The sequence below is a fragment of the Indicator indicator genome, chromosome 10, assembly GCF_027791375.1.
Source record: "Indicator indicator isolate 239-I01 chromosome 10, UM_Iind_1.1, whole genome shotgun sequence".
In the NCBI taxonomy this organism is placed as follows: domain Eukaryota; kingdom Metazoa; phylum Chordata; class Aves; order Piciformes; family Indicatoridae; genus Indicator; species Indicator indicator.
In genome coordinates this window covers 15,786,814-15,810,733 of record NC_072019.1, presented here as the reverse complement: position 1 = coordinate 15,810,733, position 23,920 = coordinate 15,786,814, and the positions used below count along the sequence as shown (strand labels likewise).

The 23,920-nt window shown below is 41.2% G+C and overlaps 1 protein-coding gene across 1 annotated transcript in view; it reads left to right on the top strand.

Moving 5' to 3' along the window:
- The window catches only part of RGL1 (ral guanine nucleotide dissociation stimulator like 1), a 74,928-nt gene that overhangs the window by 20,807 nt on the left and 30,201 nt on the right, over nucleotides 1-23,920 (top strand). The window contains exons 3-4 of the mRNA XM_054384279.1: nucleotides 6,783-6,991; nucleotides 17,362-17,439. Of these exons, the coding sequence (XP_054240254.1) occupies nucleotides 6,783-6,991; nucleotides 17,362-17,439 (287 nt within the window). The remainder of the gene's footprint in view (nucleotides 1-6,782; nucleotides 6,992-17,361; nucleotides 17,440-23,920) is intronic.

The window sequence follows — 23,920 nt, the reverse complement described above, 5'->3', positions numbered from 1 at the left end:
GCCATTGTTTTGTGCTGTTTTTCCCTGCTCAACATCCCCTTCTTTCTCCTTTGTGGTTCCTAATAAGTCACTTAGCCTGGGAACTTCAAGCAGGCTTTGGCACCTATGAATTTCCAGGACAAACTGGGAGCAGTGAGAGTGGGTAGGGAGGAAGAGAAGTTAAGACAAGGGTTGTTAGCAGAAATGGTAATTACTATTTGCTGTTTCTGGGGCACAGGGGAGCTGCCCCAGCTGCTTGTTTCCCTCTCTAAGGATCCCTCTATAATTAATCCACACCTGTAAAAGTCTTTATTAGTTTTGACAGTTAATCACTGACTGCTTTATGCAAGTCTAAATACTCTGTGTAGAGCACTTCTCTCATGGAGATATGTAATACTTCTTTCATCTCCAGAAGTCAAAATGTTACAGAAAATGAGCTGATTTGACTCCTAAAATGGACAGTAGACCCTCTTTCCTTACCTTTGGGCTGGTGCCCCGTTTACTTAGTTGTTTATTAGTTTGAGCATTTACTTACTGCTCAGTTTGATGACTAGACATTTTGGTATTCCTGTGCACTAAAGAGAGGAGGATGAAGAGTCTTACCAAAGTAGTTCTCTAATATAGAAGGGCTCTGGCAAGACATTTAATATCGGACATGTTTGTTTGCTGGATTAGGAGAGTGTTTCTAGCAAATGTCATTTGATGACAGCTGTTCCTCAAACAGTGTAAGATGCACATGACTTAGAATCTTAACCTGACTTGCTGGTTTCTTTTTCTTGCTTTACTGTTTTAAATTAGGAACTTGCCTAAGCTTCAATGTCCAATCAAAACCATGACAAGGAATATTTACACACCCTGACATATTATGAAAATAATAAGTCCCTGGCATGTTTACAAGAGAACAAGACTGTGGTGAATGGCAGAACTGTGAAACACATTAAGCAAAAATGAAAAGGGTTTAAGTAATCCTATTGTTTGGGTTCAGTTAACTCAATGAAAATTAAGTCAGATGACGAGAAGAGGGTGGGAGGGTTTGTCTTGAGACAAGAGAGGTGAGAGTCAGAGATGGAACTTCATGTAGGTGAGAAGCAATGTGAAGATTGGTGCATAAAACTTACAAGACAGCTAGAAATTGAAATTTTGGCCTCTTGAAAAATCTGTATGCCATACAGGGAACCTCTTAGAGGACTTGCTTCTCACTGAATAATATGGCTGCATTCCTTTGCTGCACAGATGCTTCTAAGAAGTGGGCCACATTCAGAGGAGGAATTCATATGTTCCCATGGTTGAATAAGTTCCACTGTTTGCAAGAGCTGGACAATGCCATTTTAATGCAGACCTCTTTGAAGATTCAGTTCCTTAATGCACTTGCTCCTTTAGTTGCATGCAGCGAGAGGTGATGTGTAAATTAGGCTTCTTTACTCTTGCTTTGATTCATTTGGAGCTAGTCCCACATAGTTCACTGATACCCAAAGGAGTGGCTATTTGCATAACTTCAGAAGGGGTGAGAATACGCAGCTCAGCACCCTCATCTGCCTGTTGTTTCTTATTTCCCCAGAGTGGTTAAAGTAGCTGCAAGGTGCCTGAGTTGAAAGGGTTCTAACTGAGCAACAACATTTGTGTAGAAGGATGTTTTTCTTTTCTTCTGTTCTTTTTCCTTTTTATTTTTTTAATCTTTTTTCACCCCTACCTCTAAATCTTACCCACAGCTTTTGTTGTTACTCTTTGCCAGCTCTTAAGACAGATACCAGCCAGGCTGTGAGCTCTAAAGAGAGGAGAAAATGAGAATGCCTTTTGTGTAATGATCATGGAATTAATTGGTCCTGGAAACTCTGGGTTGCTGCCAAGAAAGGTTATTTATGTGGTAAGAAAGGAAAGGAAAAGAGAGGAGCTTTGGAAATCCAGGAATACCCCCAGCTGTCAGATCTTGGGAAAATGCTCATGGAAGTTATTTTGACTTCTGAGTATGATGCAGAATTCTGATTTTTTTTATTTTTTTTTCCAGCAGCATCTAAAATGAGGAGACAGGAGTTAGAGAACTGCAGGTCTCCACAGTTGTTTTTATTTCCAAGTGCACTGTATGATAAAAGCAGCTGCTCCTGCAAAGGCATCCATGTTGGCTTGAGTCTGCAGGAGATCTGGCCACCCAAATCCTCCTGGCTTTCAAACCATGGTTTCCTAGAGTGGAAATTGTGCTGCAGACTCAGAGTTTTATCTCATATGAGCTGACATTCCAGGCTGACAGCTCTGTGGAGGAGAGGATAAGGGCATGGGATGCAAGGCTCCTAAATACTGCCAGCATTGAAGAACTGATTGCAGGAAGAAACATGGATGTGTCTACCTTAGTGACACATGAAACACTTTTGGCTATGTCTGATAAGCTTAGCTAAGTCACCACTCTTTCTCATGTGCACTGTTTTGTGGTATTATTAGTGCAAAAGTACCATTTTTTGATTTTTTTTTTTTTTTTTAGTTCTTTTTTTAATGATCACGTGGAGTGGAGGAGGAGAGTCAGCACAGTGAGTGCAAGTTTGAGTCAGTTCAGCATGATTGTCAGCTGCTGTGGATTTCATCTGTCAATACATATGGGACAGTCTTCCTTTTAAGGGGAGCAGGCTCAACTGAAGAGCTCATTAAGCTCTTTACTGGAGGGAAACACTGTGTCAAATAACTTTTTAATACCTCTGCAGTTGTTCTTTACAAAAAATCAAGTGAGTAGGAGTTTTACAATAGCATCTGTGTGGTTTTTGCCATGGAATCCAGTTGTTCTTCAAACAACTTTTCTGTTTCATCTGTCTTGCTACTTTCAGTGATGTGTGACTGCATGTTAAATGAAGACACCTTAGGGTTTTATTCTGTACTGGTGTTATAGATGCTTGTATTTCTGGAGCTTTTGAAGCTTAATCATTCCATGATTTTATTTTTTTTTCCTCTTCTCTCTTCAAAGATGAGTGTAAATATTAAAGTTTTATGCTGGCAAGCTTGTGTGTAAAAAAAGGAAATAGGGGCAAAATTAGAAAAAAACTCTTATTCTTACTTTCAGAAGGCTAAAATTGATTCATATTTAGGCAAACAGTGAAAAGAAACAGTCATTCTTGAATTACAGTGCCTTGGTTTTAGGTAACTTACAAGTTACTGCACTTCAGTTGTGTTCCAGCACAGGGTGTCTGTCCAGTAAGCTAATAAAAATAGGTAAAGTGGAAAACTCCCCATCTGGAAAAGCTGTAAGTTTCAAGGAGAGTTAAAAGCTTTTAAAAAAATCTGTCAAAATCAGTAAAAATTGAGTTAATAAAGTAGAAATGTTAGAAATGGCTCAGCCTGAGGAATATTTGGTATCTCATTTAATTTTCTTGTTCATCCCAATTGTTTTCTTTTGGTATTTTTTTTTCCAGTCTGTCTGATGGAAAAATAATTACATTGATTTCATTCCACAAGTCTCACTTTCAGAATCTCAACAGATATTTGTATTGGAAAAAAATCTGCCGACCTCTGTGTTTTGGGGTAAAAGTGATTGTTTCCAGTGCTACTTCTGAAACAATGACTGCAACCCTGTATGTCATTATCTGGGGAGCAGCCTGGTTTTGTACTGTTCAGAATTGGAACTGTTTTTTTACCTTGAGTCTATTCCCTCTTGCTAAGATAAATCATTAATGAAGGAGATGATGGTGTTTATGATTAATTTATAACCCTATTGAAGGTTAATGGGTAGTATTTGTACCTTTGGCCTATGAGGTCTGTATTTTGGTTCTCAATTCAAGTGAAGTACCTGGCAGCTTTGGGGCATGTGGAGGTTTTGCTTTATTTTCCTGTCATTGGTAGGCAAAATGGCAATAGATCAGCATGTCTCAGCCCACTCTTGCAGAGATCTAATGGGAAATAGGGATTGTAGTATCAAAGGTTGCACGTGGTGTGTCACCAGGTTCACAAAGGACTGTTGTTGGAGTCTAGTCGGAGACCTGCAGCTCATGAAGTTCCCCAGGGATCAGTATGGGGTTCAATCTTGTTCCACATCTTCATCAATGGCTTGATGAAGGAGTGGAGTGTGCCATCAGCAAGTTTGCTGATGATACCAAACTAGGAGGAGTGGCTGACAGACCATCAGGCTGTGCTGCCATTCAATGAGAACTCAACAGGATGGAGAGTTGTGTGGAGGGGAACTTCGTGAAGTTCAACAAGGGCAGGTGTAAGGTCCTGCACCTGGGGAGAAATAATCTACTAGTACAGGTTAGGGGCTGACCTGCTGGAAAGCATCTCTGTGGAGAACTTGTGAATGGGCAACAAGTTCAGTGTGAGGTAGCAATGTGCTTTTTGTGGCCAAGAAGGCCAATGGTCTTCTGGGGCAACTATTCTTCCCCATGGGCTCCTTCTCTGGAGAGATTCCAAACCTGCCTGGACACTGTGACCCTGGGCAGCTTGCTGTGGGTGACACTGGACTAGATGATCTGTAGAGGTCCCTTCCAACTCCCCCCTCATGTTGGGATTCTGGGATTTTACACACTCAGCTCCCAGTAACAAGCTGCTTGCAACTTATGACCTGCTTGTTCAAGCCTCTGTAGTGGCAGCTGTGGCAGAGGGAAGAGGCCTGTTGGAGATCTCATATTGTGTTTTTTTTCTTATCCTGCAATTGTCCATGTGGCTTTCTGGCACTTTGACAAAGCCTGAGTGAGTCGTAAAGATTGTGTTGGTTCTGGAGCCAGGCTGTGCAGAGGAAGGTCAGCGCCTTAATTGTAACCAGCTTAGAGCCCAGTTAGAGCTCCTTCAGTACTGGGCATCTGCAGCTGCTGTTGGGGAGGGTTTGTGTTTGAAGGAACCTTTTAGCCTGCATGTTTTTCATTCAGCGTGGAGCCTCCCCTGTTTCAACAAGGACTGTACATGTGGGTCACATTTGGTGCTGATGAGCTGTAAAATGATTGCCTTAAAAGAGAGCAGGCCCTTCTGAAGGTACAGTATTGCAGAGGATTAGTGAAGGTATTAGAATGAGACTAGATCAGTACCCACACAGCCTCACAAAATAAGGCCTTGCAAGAAGATACCTCAGTCCAATCTTTCTACGTTTACTTTTGAAAGCTGCTGTCTGGTAGGAATCTATTTACTCATCAGTGACACTTACAGATTATCAAGGCCATAATCCATTGCCTGAAAAATCAAAACGAGACTGCTTAAAAAACGTAAATAAATCAGACAGTAAAATGCTGTGTTTGTGTATTTTTAGCCTTGTAGAAGACTGAGAAAATCTCAGTGAAGCCTTGAGATGCTGGGACTACGTGCCCTGTCAAAATTTACAAAGAGCTTCAGGAACGTCTTTGAATAGTGGTGGATAGAGTATTTCTCTAAGCAGGAAATACAAAAGCAAACATGAAACCTCCTTTGCCTTTGGGTAGTCTGGTTATGTCAGTGAAGAGATGGCCTCTTGATTAAATCCAGACTGAGCAGTTTCCTGTTAGCATGCTAACTCAGCCCACATCATCTTACTCTGAAAGTCTCTTACTGAGCTCCTCTGCCAAGTCCTTTCTCCCTTTTAAACTTAGAGGCAGAATTGCTAACATAATACAAATACAACTCTTAAAAGTCTCTTAAAATTATTTTTAGCATTTTAATGTTTTGCTGACAAACTCAGGTTTACATTTTCAGAGTTTGTGCTTGGCTTGGCTTTGGTTTTTGGGTTTGTTTGTTTGTTTTTTTAACATTCTCCCAACACGATGTCTTGTGGAAGGAAGTTGAAGTGTTGCAATTAATAGAAAATGTTGTGCATGTATCAGTCTTAGAATTTGGTGTAGATTGTGTATTGCCTTCTCTGTTTATAAAAGGTATTAATGGGTTCATGACACAAGACTGAGTTATCCAGTTTGTAATTTCATAGTCTGGTTGAACATATAGAAACTTGCAGTGCCTCCAGAAATCGTCTTACAGCTTGCACCCAACCTTGTTGGGCTGTGTCAGCCTGTGTGTTTCTGCAGCTATGGGGGTGAACAAAGTTGGACAATTCATTTGGGTTAAACCTGAGCCTGCCATGTGAAGAGCTCTGTTTTGGCTGGATCACTTTACCAGCCCAGCTTGCTCTAGCAGATGGGCAGAAGAGATTAGAGTGGATGTTAGGAAAAAAGTTTTTACTGAAAGAGTTGTGAGGCATTGGAACAGGCTGCCCAGGGAGGTGGTGGACTTGCTGTCCCTGGAGGTGTTCAAGAAGCGTGTAGATGTGGCACTTCAGGATATAGTTTAGTGGTCATGGTAGTTGGATTATGGTGCCAAACAGAAACTGTAAGAGAAATTGAAATGTTATAGTGACATTGTTTGCAAAATGACTTTGAGACCCTCCTTGCAAAAGTATCAAATCCAAATGTGTTCATGACTTTAGATTCTGTGTGGCAACCCAAAGTTGGTATTTTCAGAAAAGGAATCACAAATGCTAATGCTAAAGTTGTGGTTGGCTTTCATGTTTATTCAGAAGTGAAGTGAGACACTGAATTGCTACTCTTGTTCCCTCCAGCAATATTATTCTTTGTGGGATAATGGATTTCCTTTTAGATAACAATATATGATGGGATCATAAGATAACTTGATAGCAGTCAGACTATAAAATGTTTTGCAGGGTGTGTCAGAGGAACATCTTAATGATAACTTATTAAAAACCTTGCTTAATTTGGTAGAGAATTTGGAGAGACAAAACTGACAGAATTGGTCAGTAACTAAAGGTGGACTATTGCTTCGAAAAGATGGAATTTAGTTTGTTTTATTGTAAAAGCTGTGTCAAGGACCTGGCTTCTGTCTGACTTTTGCAATTTGCTTTTGCTTCAATGTTGTAGGTGGAAGAGGACCAGTTACCTTCAGAACATACTGTCAGCCAGATTGAAACGTACAAGATCAGGACAATTAAAGCTGGAACTTTGGAGAAGCTTGTGGAGAACCTTGTGACAGCTTTTGGGGATAATGATTTTACCTATATCAGTATCTTCCTCTCAACATACAAAGCGTTTGCTTCTACTAAGGAAGTACTGGAACTTCTCCTTGACAGGTAAGAGCCTGTTTATGAGAACTGAGCCATCATTTGCATGTTAGGTGAATGTCCTCAGGAATTTCTTAAGTCCACTTTCAGTGGATACCCCTTGGACAAGTGTCAAGAATGCTGCAAAATTCAGAATTTTCCACTTAAAATATAAAATGTCTAAATGTCTGCTGCCCTCATTCAAACTCCCATTAAAGCACAGTTAACAGGTAGGGAAAGTGTGCAGTGTCTGACTGCTAAGGAACCAAACTGGGAACACATAAATTACTTAAACTTTCCTCCCCCAAAAAACCTAGAATGTGTGGTCTGCAAAGTCGTTTCTAGGACAAATTCCTACATTTTGCTGCATAATGATGTTTTGAGACTTAATTCTCCTGATTTGAAACAGGGTTTGTACAAACATAAGAAGGAATTCAGTATCCCCATCTACTACTCTACATGAGCGTGCAGTCATAAATTTTTGCAGGCAGCATAGAAACTGCTTGTTGTTATAAGAGTAGCTTTTATGGTAAGACTGTTAAATCACATCTGTAGCAGTGCTTAGAACCTGCAATGTTAGTTTTCTCATCCTAAAATCTTGAGTTATGATTGGGTCAGAGTTGAGCTTATTTTGGGAGTATCACATTTGTTGCATTTTCAAATTAAACTGACGTACAGAAACTGTTCTTCTAGCATATAGTAGTCAGAACGGAGGAGTATCATAGAAACTCCTAGGTTTTGATTTTGGCTCTCCCACTAGGCAGATAAAGAACAAGGCATGGATGCATTGTTTCTGCTTTTTTTTTTTTTTTTTGCATCTGAAAAGGAGTATAATACTACTTGCCTTGTAGGAATGTTATATAGCTCAATTAATAATGGTGTTGATTGTAGCAATAGCTACAGTAACTTCACAGCCAGGTAAGAAGTCAGATAAGGAAGGAGCAACCATCCTGGGGAGCAGCTATGTTTACTACTGTGAGCTTTACCTTTCAGTCCATACCGATTCTGACATAGAGCATAGGAAGCAATAAAAGTTGACCATGTTTGTATACCAGAATACAAAAATACTGAGGAGTTCCTTCTTTTGAATTAGTTCTTTCTGTACTCTGTTTTGGATTCAGCTGTGGACATACGTATCCTTGAAGAATAAAATATGAAAGGATACCAAATTTATGGGGATTCTGGTCATAAAAAAAAAGAGGAGCTGATTTAGCAAGTGACAGTGTGTCATGACAATCTCTTGCTTCTTAAGAATGTAAATTGCCAGAGAGCCACAAATGTATAGGAGAAACCAATAGTTCTGTGCATGTACATTGTCCCTTTCAGCCAGTAATACTCCCTGTGTGATTTCTTTTACTTACTTTTTTTAATAAAGATGCATTTTTAACAGGAAAAGTTGGAACAGATAAAATAGTAGCATTTGCAAAGATGCTTTGCCCAGAATGGCTGCTTTAAATATCGTTCCCCCTAACTGTACAGTTTTTGTTGCTTTGCATTGGTCAGTTGCCAGACTGCTCTTTTGGGGTTCTTAGGCATTAATTGATGTTCATCTGGGGAAATTTTCTATGAGAACTTGAGAGTACTTCAAATAATAAGAATCAGCCAGTCAAAGGTGACTCTAAGCTTGATGATACACACCTCACTTTTCAATAAAAGGCTCTCAAATTGCCTTAAGACAAGGCATTTTGTCTTAAAGTACATTTCTATATCCTGTTTAAATGCCCAGAAAGCATCTTCATGCACGTTCCCCACCCAGTTCAACATAGTTTTGATTTTTAGTAGTTTCCGTTCTTAATTCTGTCTTACTGAAGTACTTCAGTAATGCAAATAAACTTCCCACCTGAGACCATGACCTCATTTTACAAATCACTGTTCAAACATGCCTAGAATTGCTTGCAAGAGCCCCCACCCTGAAGACCCTCTGCTGTCAAGAGATGATGAAGAAAAGCAGTGAGAGAAACATAAGTAAGTGCAGATCTCATATATCTGACAAGCAAGTTTTGGATCTGCTATCAAATCTGCTAAGCTGGGGGCTCACCCAAGTGATGTTTTTGGACAAAGCTCTTGGTTCTGGGAGGCTGCCTTGGCTCCTTGGTAGTGGCTGGCATTCGGTCAGGTCAGAGCCTCTGGGCAGGACTAGGAAAGGGGATGTGGAGCAGACCTGGCGTCTGTTTTATTCCCCTGCGTGCTTTTGCAGAGAGGACTTTGTGTGTGGAGCCTTTGTGTGGGACAGGTGATTATTTCATGTGCAAGTGTCTGAATCTGTTCTTCTTGGTCACCTCAGTTGGGTGGATTAACTGGGTGCTCCAGAGTGCCTGAGAAGCTAAGCTGTGGGTGCTGCTGGAGGTCTGGATGAACTGAGGCATGGGAGAGCATGTTCTGCCACAGCATCCTTGCTCGTGCTGTTCCATCTTTGCCTTTAGCAGGGTATATTGGTCTCCAGAATTGTCAATTCAGCCCTTCAGTGACTACTGAAATGATCAAATCTCTCTGTAATTGAGGGTTGAGGCATTTTGAACTTGGGGTTGGGGGCAAAGGGGTAATCCATTGAAACAGTCCATTAGCCTTGTTGTGGTTTTGATTGTTTTGTGGTGTTTCATCACTAGCCATTAAAATGCTCAGACTGTTAGGCTGCACTGTTGTAGGGGTGATTAAAAAGTCTTCTGGCAATCTTGCCTTTCTACTGAAGTTTGTAGAAACCTCTAGATTCTATTTTCTTCTCATATTTCCCCCTAGGAATAAGAATCACAGAAACCTAAAAATAGAAACATACAAACTTAGGGAAATATTGGAGTTACAAATTCAGATACTCAAATATCAGGAATTTAGAGGGGGAAGCAATCATGATCTTAATGAAGTTCATCATCATGGGCTTTAGTTTCTGTTTTGTTTTCTCTACTGTAATTATTAATAATAGGATTTTTAAAACAGCCTAAAGAAAGTAATTACTTGCTCTCTGAGAATCATTGCTCATAAGACACCTAAACTCTTTGGGCTCCTGTGAAGATGCCAGCTCCATGCAGTAAAGATTTCTGTAAATTGTATAGCTGGTGCAGTTTAGCTCAGTTAATCTGCAATTAAGTTCTTAATATTTTCCTATCTAGGAATTACATCTGTAATATTGCAGTTGGATTGCAGTACAAAAGAAGTGGCAAGTCTGGCTCCTGAATTTGTATTTATGTTTTCTCAGGAGAGTATCAGAGGAGAGAAGGGCAGCCTGGAGTGGAAAAGAAATGGAGCAGACAGGACTAATTCAGTTTAAAATGTGTGTGAGGGATTTCAATTGAGCACTCAAGCAGGAATAACCAGGCAAATAGGTATCCTCTTATAAAGATGTGCTAGTTACTCACTGGATTGCTGGCTGCTGACTGAGGGGAAGAATCTTAGAATCGTAGAATTGTTTTGGTTGGAAAAGACCTTTAAGATCTTGGGCCAGACTTGGGCACTGCTGTGTTCTTGTGGTCTTGAAGAGCTTGAGTTCCTGTCTCCTTGGGTTTTAGTAACATGCTGCTGGCTTTGTAGAAGTCCTCCTTTAAGGAGAGCGAGCCTCTTATGGGTTGGCTTTGGGGGTAGGAAAGGAGAGTAAGAGAAGTTCAGATGCTACAATTTTGCTTTGGAGAGCCTAAATGAAATTTATAGCAACATCTCAGGCAGTTTTGGGTAATCCAATTGTGTGGAGCAGCAGCAGCAAGTCAGGAGCATACATGACTAAGGAAGTCAGCCCTGCCCTGCTCCTCTGGTGCTGCTTTAAAGAGGTGAACATGTCAGAAGAGGGCAAGAAAACACAAGGGAAAAGTCTCAAAGAACATAATTTTCTTTTCTGAGCCAAGTTCTGGTCTCACTGGCTTGTGTACCTCTCGGAACAAGTTACAAGGTCTGCTTCAGAGGAAGGGCATGTAGGCTGCCTGACCCTGTCAGCATTACCCCAAGTTTTCTATAATAAATGATGGAGTCCACAGGAAATCCTAGGAGGTCACCACTTCCTTCCCTCTCACAAATCTTAGGAGTGTAGCATTTAAGAACCCTCTGGATGTTTCTCTTGGCTTTTAGAATATCATGGATAATCTAGAATTTAATGGCTTGGGACAAATAGAGATGAAGCTATAAAAGTTAGAATGATTTACATGCAGCTGTGGAATATGGACTTGTGAAGAAAAGCAGATGTTATAAGGAAAAATAAAAGAGAAACGGGTAGTAATTGAATTTAATCAGCTTAGTTTTCAGTGCTGCATTTAGTGGAGAACAAGCAGCAAAGAATCGGCACTTCGACAGCTTACTTGTTAGTGATACTGCTATTTTATTTTCCAGTGAAGTAAAATAGTGATGAAAAGGGCGATCTCTTAAAGGCAAGTAAGATTTTGGCATTAGTCATCAATTTTAGTTGCACATGAAGAGCTTGAGCCCTCTTTCTTTCTCTCGATGTGGAAGACTGTGGAGTAAAGGGACAGTTGTGAATGGCAATGCTGAGCTCTTGTTTGGTCTGAGGGAGAACAGTGGCCAGATCAACAAAGACCCTTCCAACTTTTTGCGGGGGAGCTGCTTCTTGCCTTAGAGTAAGAAGGAACAGCATCTGCATCTCTGTTATAGCACATGGATTTTTCTTTGTAGGAACATATATATTGACAATATGTGATAGGATATTAAAAGAAACTCTTTCACTGAAAGGGCTCTCAAACACTGGAAGAGGCTGCCCTGGGAGGTGGTTGAATCCCCATCCTTGGAGGCAGAGATGAGGTGCTGAGGGCCATGGTTTAGCACCAGCCTTGGTAGAGTTAGAGAATGGTTGGACTTGATTATCTTTTCCAACAAAAATTATTCTATTGTTCTAAAATTCCTCCAAAATATATGTGTGAAAGCTGAGTTGTCCTCAAGACTGGTGCATCCAGTTTCTGTTGGATTTGCTGTTGTAGACACATCCCTCACTGAGTGCTGCAGAATTGTCTGATGAGCATGCAGACATACGCACAAATTCAGATTAGACAAAGAGAGTCCCAGCACCCTTGGAAAAGTGCCCTGGGAAATCAGGATGCATTGTACCTGAAGGTTGTGGAGGGATACCTGTTGGTCATTTGATGTGGTCTGCAAGAGTATCCTGTACAAGCAGTGCAAGAATTCACTGAATCTGGGACATGAAATATTTACTCTGTCCATAAAAGGTGAGATTCTTTTCCCTGAGTGACAGAGGCAAAAAAGTAGGTGGTGTGCTTAAGAGAAGCTGAGGTGTTAGGGCAGAAAAAAAAAAGGATTCTGTTAATGTGCAATTCAGAATATTTTAAGACAGATATAGTTCCCTGTGTTTCGGTCAGAAGATACTGGATTTTTTTTATGGTGCTACTTGTTGTAATGACCTTTAAACTGGGCCCTTTAATAGTTTTTGTCTTTAGTAAAATCAGAGATGTGCCATTTGCTCTCTCTGTAACTCTTAACACTGGTTGGAGATTGTGAATTAATCTGTTCTTTCTTTTTTTTTCCTGACCCCCTTGAGGACTTCAAATTAAGCTTTTGCTTTTTACTAAATTTGAGAACTTTTGGCTGGGTTTAGCCTATAGAGGTTTTCTTTTAACACAGAGTAGAAGTCAAACTTCGAAGTCATGGGCATAGGCTGGTACGTTGAAAAGGGAGGGGGATGACTTGTATTTTCAAAGCTATATAAGAGTAATTGGATGTCCACATCCCTTTAGTATTCATGGAAGTCTGGCATCTAAATGCAGCAGACAACTTTGAAAGGCTGCCAAGCCTTTAACATTGTACCTTCTGATATTTTCTCTTTATTTGGTAGAAGTGAGTAGGGAGATGTAAAAGAAAAAAAAAAATCTTGTTGGCATTTGGATGTGAAAACACTTGATGGAAGTTCCTGGGGGGAGGAAGAGGAGCCCAGGTCCTTATAACCCTGGGTGTGGGGATACAGCATGCTGCCTCCACAGAGGATAAGTCCAGAGTGCACCCAGTGACACTGGGAATATGGAAGTGCGCTGGGTGCGCTCTAGGATTAACCACGCACACATAGGATGTAAGCCAAAAACATTTAGCTGTCTAGATGAGAGCAGAACTGTGCCAAATGCCTCTTAAGTATTTTATTTTGTCCTGATGATCACGTTCCTTGCAACGGTGCTTCAAAGTAGGGCTGTGCTGTACTTGGCACAGGCACAGAGAAAGTGGCAGCTGGTCCCTGTCTTGAGGAGTTCACAGAGAAGGGGATGGATCCTGTTTGATGGGAGAGCCACAGCTGGGTAATGACAGCAAATAACAAGTTAGTTGTGCATGTTCATTCCTTCTCATAGTGGGTAAATGGAGAGGAAAATAAAGGCAGAGAGGGGACCCTGAAGGAGAGGGTCCTTCAGTAACAGAGTGCCATGTTTTGGAACACTAGCATTTGGCTCACTGTTGTGGCATCTTTTCCCTCTGCTGTTTTTCTGTATAGCAGGTAGTTTTGTCTGCTCCCCTACAGAAGTGATTTCACTTCCGTGCTTCTCTGTGTTTATAATTCAAAACACCTTATGATTCTTGCTCTGAGTATCTGTGCTTCCAAGTTGCTTGTTTCAACACTTAAGAGCCTTATTTAGGCTTTGTTTGCGGCTTCCTTTTTATTTCCGAGTTATTCAAAGAGTATTTTCCTCCCTCTTCTTCCCTTCCCTTCTTAACAGAGATGCAAGTGTGCATTTTCTATTCTATTTTTTTCAGTATTTAAATATTCAGTGCTACCCATTACATTCTGGTCTCATTTGCTTAGTCAGTCCCTTTGAGTGGAGTCTATAACTTTGCAAATGCCAAGCAAGGCTGAAAAGTTCTGTGGGCTACAGGATCCTTTTGTTTCTCATGTCTTTTTTTTTTTTTTTTTTTTGTATGCAAAGCATTCATACAAGGCTGGATAGTGAATGGCTCTTTGTCCAGAAGCTGGTGAGAACAGAGCAGTGGAAGTCTGCAGAAACACTGTTCTTTACATCAGATGTATCATTAACTCCTCTTAACCCATATTTAATGACCTGTTGTTCACACGGAGCTCTTGTGAACAGAGAGATAGGCAGAGGTTTGCATCTCGCAGGAGAATGAAGTGTGTTGTACTTCTCAAGTTTTGCACAGAGAGTTGTCTGCTCTTTGACTCTGTTATGGATTTATATTATAAAAATCAGCATGTAGCTCTCTCTGGGATTTAAATACAAGTGCCTAATGTTCTGCAAATCAGCATTTGATATTCATACAATACTAGGACAATGACACCGAGTCAGCATGATGAATCGTGCTCCAAGGATTAATGGCAAGTTTTGAAAAATGAATATAAACATTTAATTGTTATTCAAAAAGCCAAAGCTTTCTTTGCATATTTCTCCCAGCAGGGAGGAAAAAAACCTCTTTTGTCTCTTGGCTAAGATGTATTTGAGTCATCTTACGTAGCAGATGGCAGCAGAGAGTGAAATCCGCTCACGTTAGCAACAGGACAGGAGCAGCTGTCATAGTGTGTAATGTACCTTCTACCAGCAGCACATCTCCATTCTGTCCTGGGTGATTTCCAGTGGAAGACATCAGCATAGTTCTTCCAACAGCCCCCTTAACTCTCTTTTGTGCAGCTTCTTGGTAACAGGGTTAAACACTGCTGGAATACTTGGAAATGCAGGACAACATACAGGTCTGCAAGAGCACTCATTGAAACCATTAAAATTAAATCTAATAAAAACAGGTTAACTTTTACACTTCAACTGAGCCAAGAGGTGGAAGTATTGCTATTAAGGTTCCTGTGATTTATTTCATTCTTGCAGGAAAGCAGTGAGACATGTCTCTAGCAGTTAATTGCATTCACTTTGAATTGCAAACACTAGTAATGAGCATTTAGGGTATGACTAAAAGCTGAGAGAAGCCAGGTAGGATTAAGTGGTGAATTCAGGCGTAGCCAAGAATCAGAAAAGAGATATCTATTCAGTTTTACAGCTTCAGTAGTGCTGATCCCAAAAAAAAGGAGCACGGGCAGGGTGTGAAATTGCTTGGGAGAATATACGAGAGAGCACAGAAGCTATTGATGCACTCAAAAAAAAAAAAAATAGAAGGGGATTGACAACCATTGTTGTAGCAAGCAGTGGTTCTGCTGTGAATGCTCCTGTTGTGATTCACTGTGACGACCAAGGGATGGAGGTGTTATTCAGCATGTTTGGAAGGCATTCTTACCCTGTTGTCAGCTTAGCTAAGCATATTTTTGCTTTAGATGTATGGCTTAGCTCTGTGAAATCCCGATGGCAAAGTGTGTGTACCTCAAAGGACCCTTTCTGGCTTAAGAAGTACTTAAACCCTACACTCACACTTCTGCTATCTTATAGGACCAGCAGGACTGTTTCAGGGTAACTGGGAAGAATTTGAGACCTATAGAACATATGGTTGTAAGACTTGATGCATGTTGTTAGCCTTTTCTTTAAGGACAGATAAAGAAATGCTGAGATTTCCGAAGTTTTCAGTTGAGTGAGAGACATGTATTGGTCAGACTAAGCTAGTGGGTTTAAGCAGTCATGGGTTTGTTCTCAGCTTTGTCATAGATACATGTTAACAACAGGAGCAAATAAATTTTTGTTATGTCTACCTGCAGTGTAGTTGGAGATGCAAGAGCTCGTTTGAAATGAACAGCTTCAGATAATGCAAGTGGTCTTAGAGCAGCACTCTCAAGGCTGAGGAAGCCCAAGCTGACCTTCTTATGTGGTTATGCTGCTCCTATCAGAGATTTCTTGTTTGCCCATATTAGTTTGGGTTTACTCTGCAGTGGACTGGAATGTTTGCAAACCCTTGATCTCCCTTTGCCTCAGCTTCCCCATCCACGGTGGAATTGTCCAGTGTTAAGCCCTTGTCATGAGACTGTTGCAACTTAAGTTCTTACTGTAAAGTCTTGTGGAGTTCTGAAATGGTGAGCCATGGTAGGGCAGAATATCAGTGTAAGATTGGTGGATGGTGGTGGCCAGGACAATCACCATCTTTACAATCCAGTGGTAAGCTTGAGTTAGGTACACTGGCTGACTTTCTGTGCAGATCTGGGATTCTTCCACACAAAGCCTTAGACTGATGCTTTAGAGGAGCATAAAGCTGCCATCTTTTTGAAAAGTTATGGATGAATTTGTTATGGTTCTGACATGAACCTTCTGCACACAAACCAACAGCCCACTCTATTTTTTCTGTCTGATGCTGTAGCACAAACACTTGAAGATGCACTTGTTTTCCTAACAATTTAACTAGAGGTACCCGACAATTAGTTGAGCACAGAATGTGTAAAATCAGCTTGCCTTTTTCTGAGCTGTAATTGTCCACCTTCCTTAAAGCTGCCTGTAAGGAACCATGAAATTCTTTATGGAGCTGTAGATCTGAAATATGGAGCACTCCAGCTGAAAATCATGGAATCACAGAATGGTTTGTGCTTAAAGGGACCTTTGAAGGCCATCTAGTCTAATTCCCTGCAGTCAGCTGGGGCATCTTTAATGAGGTCAGGTTGCTGAGAGCTCTATTAAGCTTGACCTTGAATGTTTCCAGGGATGGGACCTCCACCACCTCCTTGGGCAACCTGTTCCGATGTCCCACCACCCTCATAGTAAAGAATTTCTTCCTAATGTCCAATTTGAATCTGCCCTGGTCTCGTTTAAAACCAATTTCCCTTGTCTTGTGGAAAATGAAGTGTAAAATCCTGCCTTCAAGGCACATGCTTTGCCCATGTATGTAAGAGATGTTGCTTTGCCCTTTTGGAGTTCTGCCCGTGGTTTCCTCCTTCCCAGTGGCATTTTCCCAGTGCCGCAGGCCATTTCCATATGTGACAACTGCCTCAGTAGCTTTGGCACAAGTGGATACTTGCCACCTAGAAAACCATGTGAAATCACAGTTGCAGGTGGGAGGAATGACAAAACACTAGAGAAACAGAAGCTGTGTTGGAGAAAGTGGTTGTGTTGCAGTCACTGTGACACTGGAATGTTGCTCTGGCAAAGGATAGAAGTGAAAATGGGTGGAAAGGATGCCGAAAATGGAGAGTCCAGCCTGACTTCAGTCCCTGCACTGAGCTGGCTGCACTGCTCACTGGTCACAATGGTCAGAGTAAACTTCGGGAGGTTTTTGAATGTCCAGAGTAGACCAGCTAAGTGTCATGCAGGTGATGGTGCCCAAAGCCTGACTTGGAGCTGTGAGCAAAGAAATTGTTTTGATTGATTCTTCCTGTGTATAGGTTGCTTCACATGAATTAAGTTGGAAGAAACCAGTTACGTCTCTAGGATTTGTTTTTTCCTTCCTAAATGTAATAATCTCCTTACTTTTGCTCAGCTGTTAGATTTGTAGTTTGAGCTAGGAACACTCCTTATGTATTTATGGTAACTGTGTATGAATTGTGCTATTGGAGGCTTTTCTTTTATTCAGTAGAGGTTTCTCTAAACACCCATCTCATTTTTCAGAAATGAAAACCTGGAGACCTCGAGCTGTGAAGAGATTGAGAGTGAGAACTCCTCCGAATACAAAACCGTGCTCAGGACGTAAGTGTGGCTTTGGCCAGGACTTGCGGTTGGGGTAGCACATGGGCAGTAGAGATGATGTTCCTTTTCAAAATCCACAGTGCTGCTTGCTTGCCTAAACAAGCTTGTGGAAAACCATCTCATCATCATCAACCATCTCATAACACACCACAGAATCACTCAGAGTTGCAGGATGATAGCAGTTGGAAGGGACCTCCAGTGATCATCTAGTCCAACCTGCCAGAGCAGGTTAACCTAGAGCAGGTTGACAATAATATAACCCTGAGATCTTCCCACCAGCAAAATCATCTCAAAATTAAACATCAGATGAGCACATCTAGGCCAACATTTTGTTGTTTAAACAGACAAGGAGTGTTTGTTGCTCCTGTCTTATCTATGGCAGTAAATGTTTATTGCTTATGACTGATTTTATTGTGCATTACAGCAGTGTCTGCAAACCAAAGGTGGGGTTGTCTCTGGCAATGTGTGCGTGCATGTGTCTTTTCCATTAGTGCCCCTGTGATTTACAGCTGCTCTTAGAGTGAAATTTAAATTCTGAAGTCATCCTAATTTGCAAGAGAAAGAGCAAAACTGTTGTGAAATGCAAGGGGGAAAGTGGTTTGGTTATCCTCTTAGCATCATATGAATTTGTGTTTTTATCTTCAGACATTGGGTGTAAAATGTGCCTTAGGTCATCAATGTTTGTACTTTGACATCTGTAGAAGCTATGGTTTGCAGGACTGTGGCACTGAAAAGCAGCTGCATCATTACATTTGGCTACAGTATCTTCAATGTTTCTGAAGACTGTTTTTCTAAGAATTTGTCTCAGCTTCCACCAGTTAAGAAAACCTTAAGTTTTTTTTCAACCAGTGCACTGATTTCTCTGCCATTGAAGAAGGCACCTTTAGTGTCTTTTTGTTTTGACATGGAAGAGAAATGTTAAACTTCCTTATCATGAGGTCCACAGTCCAGTCAACACTGCAGCATTGCCATTCCTGAGGTTCAGGCAGGCTCAATTCAAATCACATTGCATTCCATGATATTGTGCTTAGTCTTCTGCTTACTTCCATATTTTTCTGATGGCTTGTGCACTGGGATAGGGAGGTTTCAAGTCTAGGTTTAAATGGCTGCCATGAACATACCAAACACCTCCCTGTCTCCATTGTCAGCTTTTTTGTCATTCACGCACAAACTATTGTGTTTAACCCTCAAAGATAAATGGGTGGAAGCTCCTTGGCTGTATTTCAGTAGCTGTCTCTGTAGTAGAGCTTAATTAATACCTGTAAATGATACAGGGTTCTCAAAGGATTCAGTTAGAAAGAAAAAGTTAGCACTTGGTAATTTTTAGGGGTTTTTAGTACTTAACTAGGACAGAAAGCTACAAGCTCTGCTGATTTGAGCTCTTCCTCTTTCCCCATGAGAGTCAACAAGGGAGCTCAGTTCTCCTCAATTCTTCCCTGCCTTTCACTATTTTCACAGAATGGTTTGTGTTGAAAGGCACCTTGGAAGGTCAACTAGTTCAACCCCCTTGCAGTCAGCAGGGTCATCTGCAGCTACAGCAGGTTGCTCAGAGCTCTGAACAACCTGACCTGGAATGGTTCCAGGGATGGGGCATCTACCACCTCTCTGGGCAACCTAGGCCAGGATCTCACCACCTGTAAAAGATTTCTTCCTTAGATCGTCCTTGGATCTCCCTGGAGCCTTTTCTTCCTGTTTCACCATGAGAACTCATCAAAGAAGGGCTGGTAGTTAACACTTGGTCACAAGCACCGAGAAGACAGTATAAATGTAGTGGGTAGAATGTAACAGGCAGACAGTGGTTTCTGACACTCCCATCCAAAATGAGCTCTAGGGTCTCCTGCAGCTCTGGGCAAACCATTTGACCTCCCCCTATCTCAGTCAGTCCAGTCATAAAGCATGAGCTAATGTAGTACCCTTCCTGCAAAACAGATTAAGGATTTATATTGGGGATGAAAAAATAATTTCACCTCCAGTTGCCTTCTCATGGACCCAAAGGAGCTTGATGATGAGATGGAGAAAAAAGGGGTGAGGGTAAATCTGATATTAGTGTCACTCAGGCTTGTGTCTAGAGGTGAGCTTGCAAGTGAAATAACATTTAGTAGGAGCATGTTTGCCTTATTTATTTTTAAATGAAATTGTCTTCTTGCTGACGTAACACGTAGTTTATCTGATATCTCCTGCCTGGCTGCTTCCTGCTGCATCAATGCCATCTTCCCTTTTGGCATGTAATCATCACATAATGCCTCTGCACAGCCAGGAACTGACAAATGGATGGAGTTTGTGTTCCTCTTCCTGTGGTATCCCAGCTTCTGATGAGTTTGTCTGACAGTTTTCATTAATATAGTTGGTGCAGCTGATTTTGAGCCTTTATACCTCATCAGGTACTTTTAAAGTCTGGATTTGATACCTGCTCCCCAATCACTTATAGAAAGCTCAACAACAGTCAGCAAAATAATTTGTCAGGTATATGTGTTTTAACAGATCCCTGTATAAATGTGAGTCACTTTCCAGCCTTAAACATTTCCACTGGTCACAGTTGCTCTGGCTATTTGTCTCTTGCATAGCATTAATGGTATCTGGAAAAGAGGCTGGCTTTGTAGTCCCATTGCAAAACACGTACTTCTATTAGTTCAGGTTTTCTCTTGTTTGGGATAATTCCAATATAATTGCATTTGCCCTCTTCTCATAGAACAGAAACATGATAGAATTGTGCTTTCAGTTTTATATGACTTGGAGAAGAGGAAGAAGGAGCAGAACCATGATATTTCTTACTATGAACTCTGCATTCCTCAGAGGGAAAACATCTCATGAGGAAGCCCATGTTCTGTGGCCAGAGATTTCTGCATTTCTCAGACTCCTGTTGTGACAGCTCAGATGCTTTAAAAATCCATTTGGGGCTTTAGAAATGGGGATGTAATTTCAAGCATTTCCCCTGGTTTGACACACACACACACAAAAATGCTACAGAAGTTAAAAACAACTGCAGGAGGAGAGTTTGACTAAATATCTCATGGAGTTTTAAAGGAGAGGGGTCTTTGCAAAATATCAGGTACCTGTGGGAGGAATAGTGTCATGTGTAAGCCCATGGGTTCCAGCTTCCTCTGCTGAAATTCTCTGTGCTTTCTGTACTTGTAGTCTAGGGGTGTGATATATTTTGAGAAGGAAAATGTCTGCAGTACATAATTTAAAAATTATTATTTTAGCATCACACTCCGTCTTCATGTAGCTCACAACCCCCTTGCACTTGAGTACACTCAGGGCACAACCTCATTTGAGAGACTTGTGGGAGCTATAAACCTGCCCTTGTGTTTCCAAATTTGGGGTCTGATCCAGCAGTTCCTTCTCACACTTGTTGCAGTGACATATAGTTGTTACTGACCCAAGATCACTTCAGCTATGTTCAGAAACATGCCTTCTAAGGATCCCTTCTGCCAAGGGGATTTTCTCCTGTTCACTTAAGCATCATTCCTGTAATTTTTGGGCCACTGGAATGGTGAAAATAAGAGACATTTTTTTAACAGGAATCTGACTTAATTACACTAAATACATAATGTCTTTTGGGCTTTATTATTATTAGCAAAGGTACTGCAAGTTTATAGGTTTAAAAATACACAGTTTGGACCTTAGAGTCATGGGTAAGCTCTGAACACCATCAAAAGCTTTATGAGCTTCAAAACCCTGCCATTCACGACGCTAGGCTTTTCTTAGTATCAGGACCCACCTTAGCTTTTCGTGTTTTGCAGCTTGCTTTCCACAGTTCTCACTACTTTGTCAGTCAGAAAGTTTCTGATTGCAAGTAACAGAAGAGTAAAGTCCAGAAAAGGTCAGGTACTCCAGTCAAATGTCTGAGTTGGGTGGACTTCAGCCTGGGTTGTCAGAAACAGGATGCTATGCCTCCCTTAACTGACTGATAAGGGAGTTGTGAAGAGTAGCTTCCTTGACCTTCTGTCTCCTCCTCTGAGCAATGCATTTTGCTCTTCCTTGCATCACATAAACAGGATTGCTTGCTGCTGGGTCTCAGTTCTGCATGTTTTTGTGTTGAGGTGTGACAGAGTTGACTCCTCATCTTAGGTCAGTGCTGTGAATGGAGTTCTGTGTTTGCTACATTTTTAGCTTAGGACTTCTGCTGACTTCCAAAAGAAGAATAGTTTTAACACAGAAAGACATGAGAGTCCAAAATTATACATACATTAAACACAAATAAGGCTTACCAGCATGATAAGCAGCATGAGCAATTAAAGAGAGGTCCATGTGACACACATTGCATGAACTGTGGGGGGGGTTTACTGTAGTTTAGTTATGGTTTTGTTTTTAAGTGAGATTGTATAGTCCATGTATGTGGTTTGGTACACATTGCCCAACAAAAAGCAAGCGAGGAAAGAAGGAAGAGCAAAAAAAAATAAACTACTTTCTGTTGCTTGTGTCTGAAGCAAAGACTCTCCACACCTTACCAGCCAGGAGTCAAGGGCAGCTTAAATCCAAGAGATCTCAAGTCTTTTACCTATTCTGGGAAGAGGATCAGCAGCACCTAATGCTGTTTGGAGAGTGCAGTGCTCCTGAAATCTACAAGATAGTTAGAAACAATGCTTTGGGTGATACAACCTGATCACTGTGATCTCTATTCAGAGCAGGAGAGCTCCACTGTTAACTTTTAACTCACTCTTAAAAGGTTTGGTTTTCTATACAGAATGATCTGTGAAATAACTTGTGCCCTGTTTTCCTCCTGCTTCTGAAAGGTGGTGGTTAGATCTCTGGACAATCCATTGCTGGCACACCTATCTATATGCAAAGCACAGGCTCCATGAATTTAAAGAGGCAATGTATTAAGGGAGCAACACACTTCTGTCCCAAAGGATGGGCATTAGAGACCTGTCTGAAGCTGGTTGAGGGCAGAGAGCGAATGATAAAGCCTCCGAAGTATAAAATGTTTTAGCTGCTTGTACCTTTTGGAAGCCATTAGTGTCACTGGATACTGAGATGCCTCTGAGTGATGTGAGGGTCCAAAACAGTGTCGAGGCCATGTCACTGAGATGACTTGCTAGGCTTACAAGACCTGGAGAGCTGATACAGCACATCACACTTCATGGATAAAAGGTGCTGAGCTTGTTGCCAGGGGTTTTAAAGATTTCTGTCAGTGAAGTTCCCAGAAGTGATTCAGTCCTGTTCAGCACAGACAGAAGAATGTCCAGCCTGGCAGTCCAGGCTTGCCTGCAATGTTTGTGTTCAGGGAAGACAAGTGTAACGTTAACTGAATCTAGTTGTTTGAAGACCTTGCTCAAAAATATGTAGTAGGAACCTGAGGTGACCTGTGGGAGAGGCTTTTCAAGAGACAGACAGTGTTGCCATGTTGGCCTGTGGACTTAGACCATCATTTTTTGTTTTTTTTTTTTTGTTTTCCAGAGGTCTAACAGTACATTTTCTTTACAGGCACCCTTCAGGCATGCTGGTACAAATCATGTGGAGAGGAAAAAGTTCTTAGAAATAGCTCTTGTGTTTGTCAAGCTTACAGGAGACTGCAAAGCCAGCAATAGGGGCATTCTGATCCCTACATCATGTCTCCTGATGAAACTAAAGAGACTTTAAGAGCTTTTATAAATCCCAGTTTAGGTTATGTTTCTCAAGGATACCAAAGATAAAGTGGTAGAACCAGAAAACTGGTCTCCAGGTGTGAGATTTCAAATGGGGAGATTAATTATTTGTGGTGTTTTGTTTGGTTTGGTTTTTTTACCTGGCTATGTGGAATGTTCAGCTCCCCAGTGCTGTGGAAGGGAGGGTTCTTACTGGAGTTGGACCAGTGGAATGAGAAGCAGAAACAGATTATGTAGTACAAAGAGTAAACAGAGCTTTAAGCTCCTCTTCTGCAGTCCGAAGCACTGCCATGGCTCAGTCCTGAGGCTTTTAAATCCTAAATGAGCTTGAATAACAGTAAAAGTCCTTTCAAGCCTGCTCTTGGACTATAAGATTGTGGTTTCCTTTTGCTACTGGCTTTAGTTTGCTGATTGGGAGCAGACTGGTGGTGCTCTCCCTCAGAGGAATGACAGGCCACAGAAATGAAGCAAAATACTCTGGGCTTTTGTTATTGTCTTATGTGTCAGTTCCTAGTGGCATCTGCTTTATTATCAAAATGTGGAATTTATTTGCTATTAAAACTTGGAACGTGATGTGATTGAAAACCACAGACAAAGCAGCTTGAATCTGAACCAAAGCCTCCTTGTTTCATTCCACAGCAATTGGGTAAAACAATTCAAATACAGAAAATTAAGGATTGATTCAGTTACCACATGGCATGTCTTGCATGTTTACCCCTCCTCTTCTGCATTAAAATAGCAAATACCAAAACCTTCAATGTAATACTGCAGCATCTGGAGTTTCTCATAGTGATAAACATTGTCCTGTGGCTTCTTATGCATTTAGATCTTCCCGACAGAAAACTTGTCTTTTGTTTCCTCCTGAAGTTAACAGTTCGGCTGGAAAACAATGT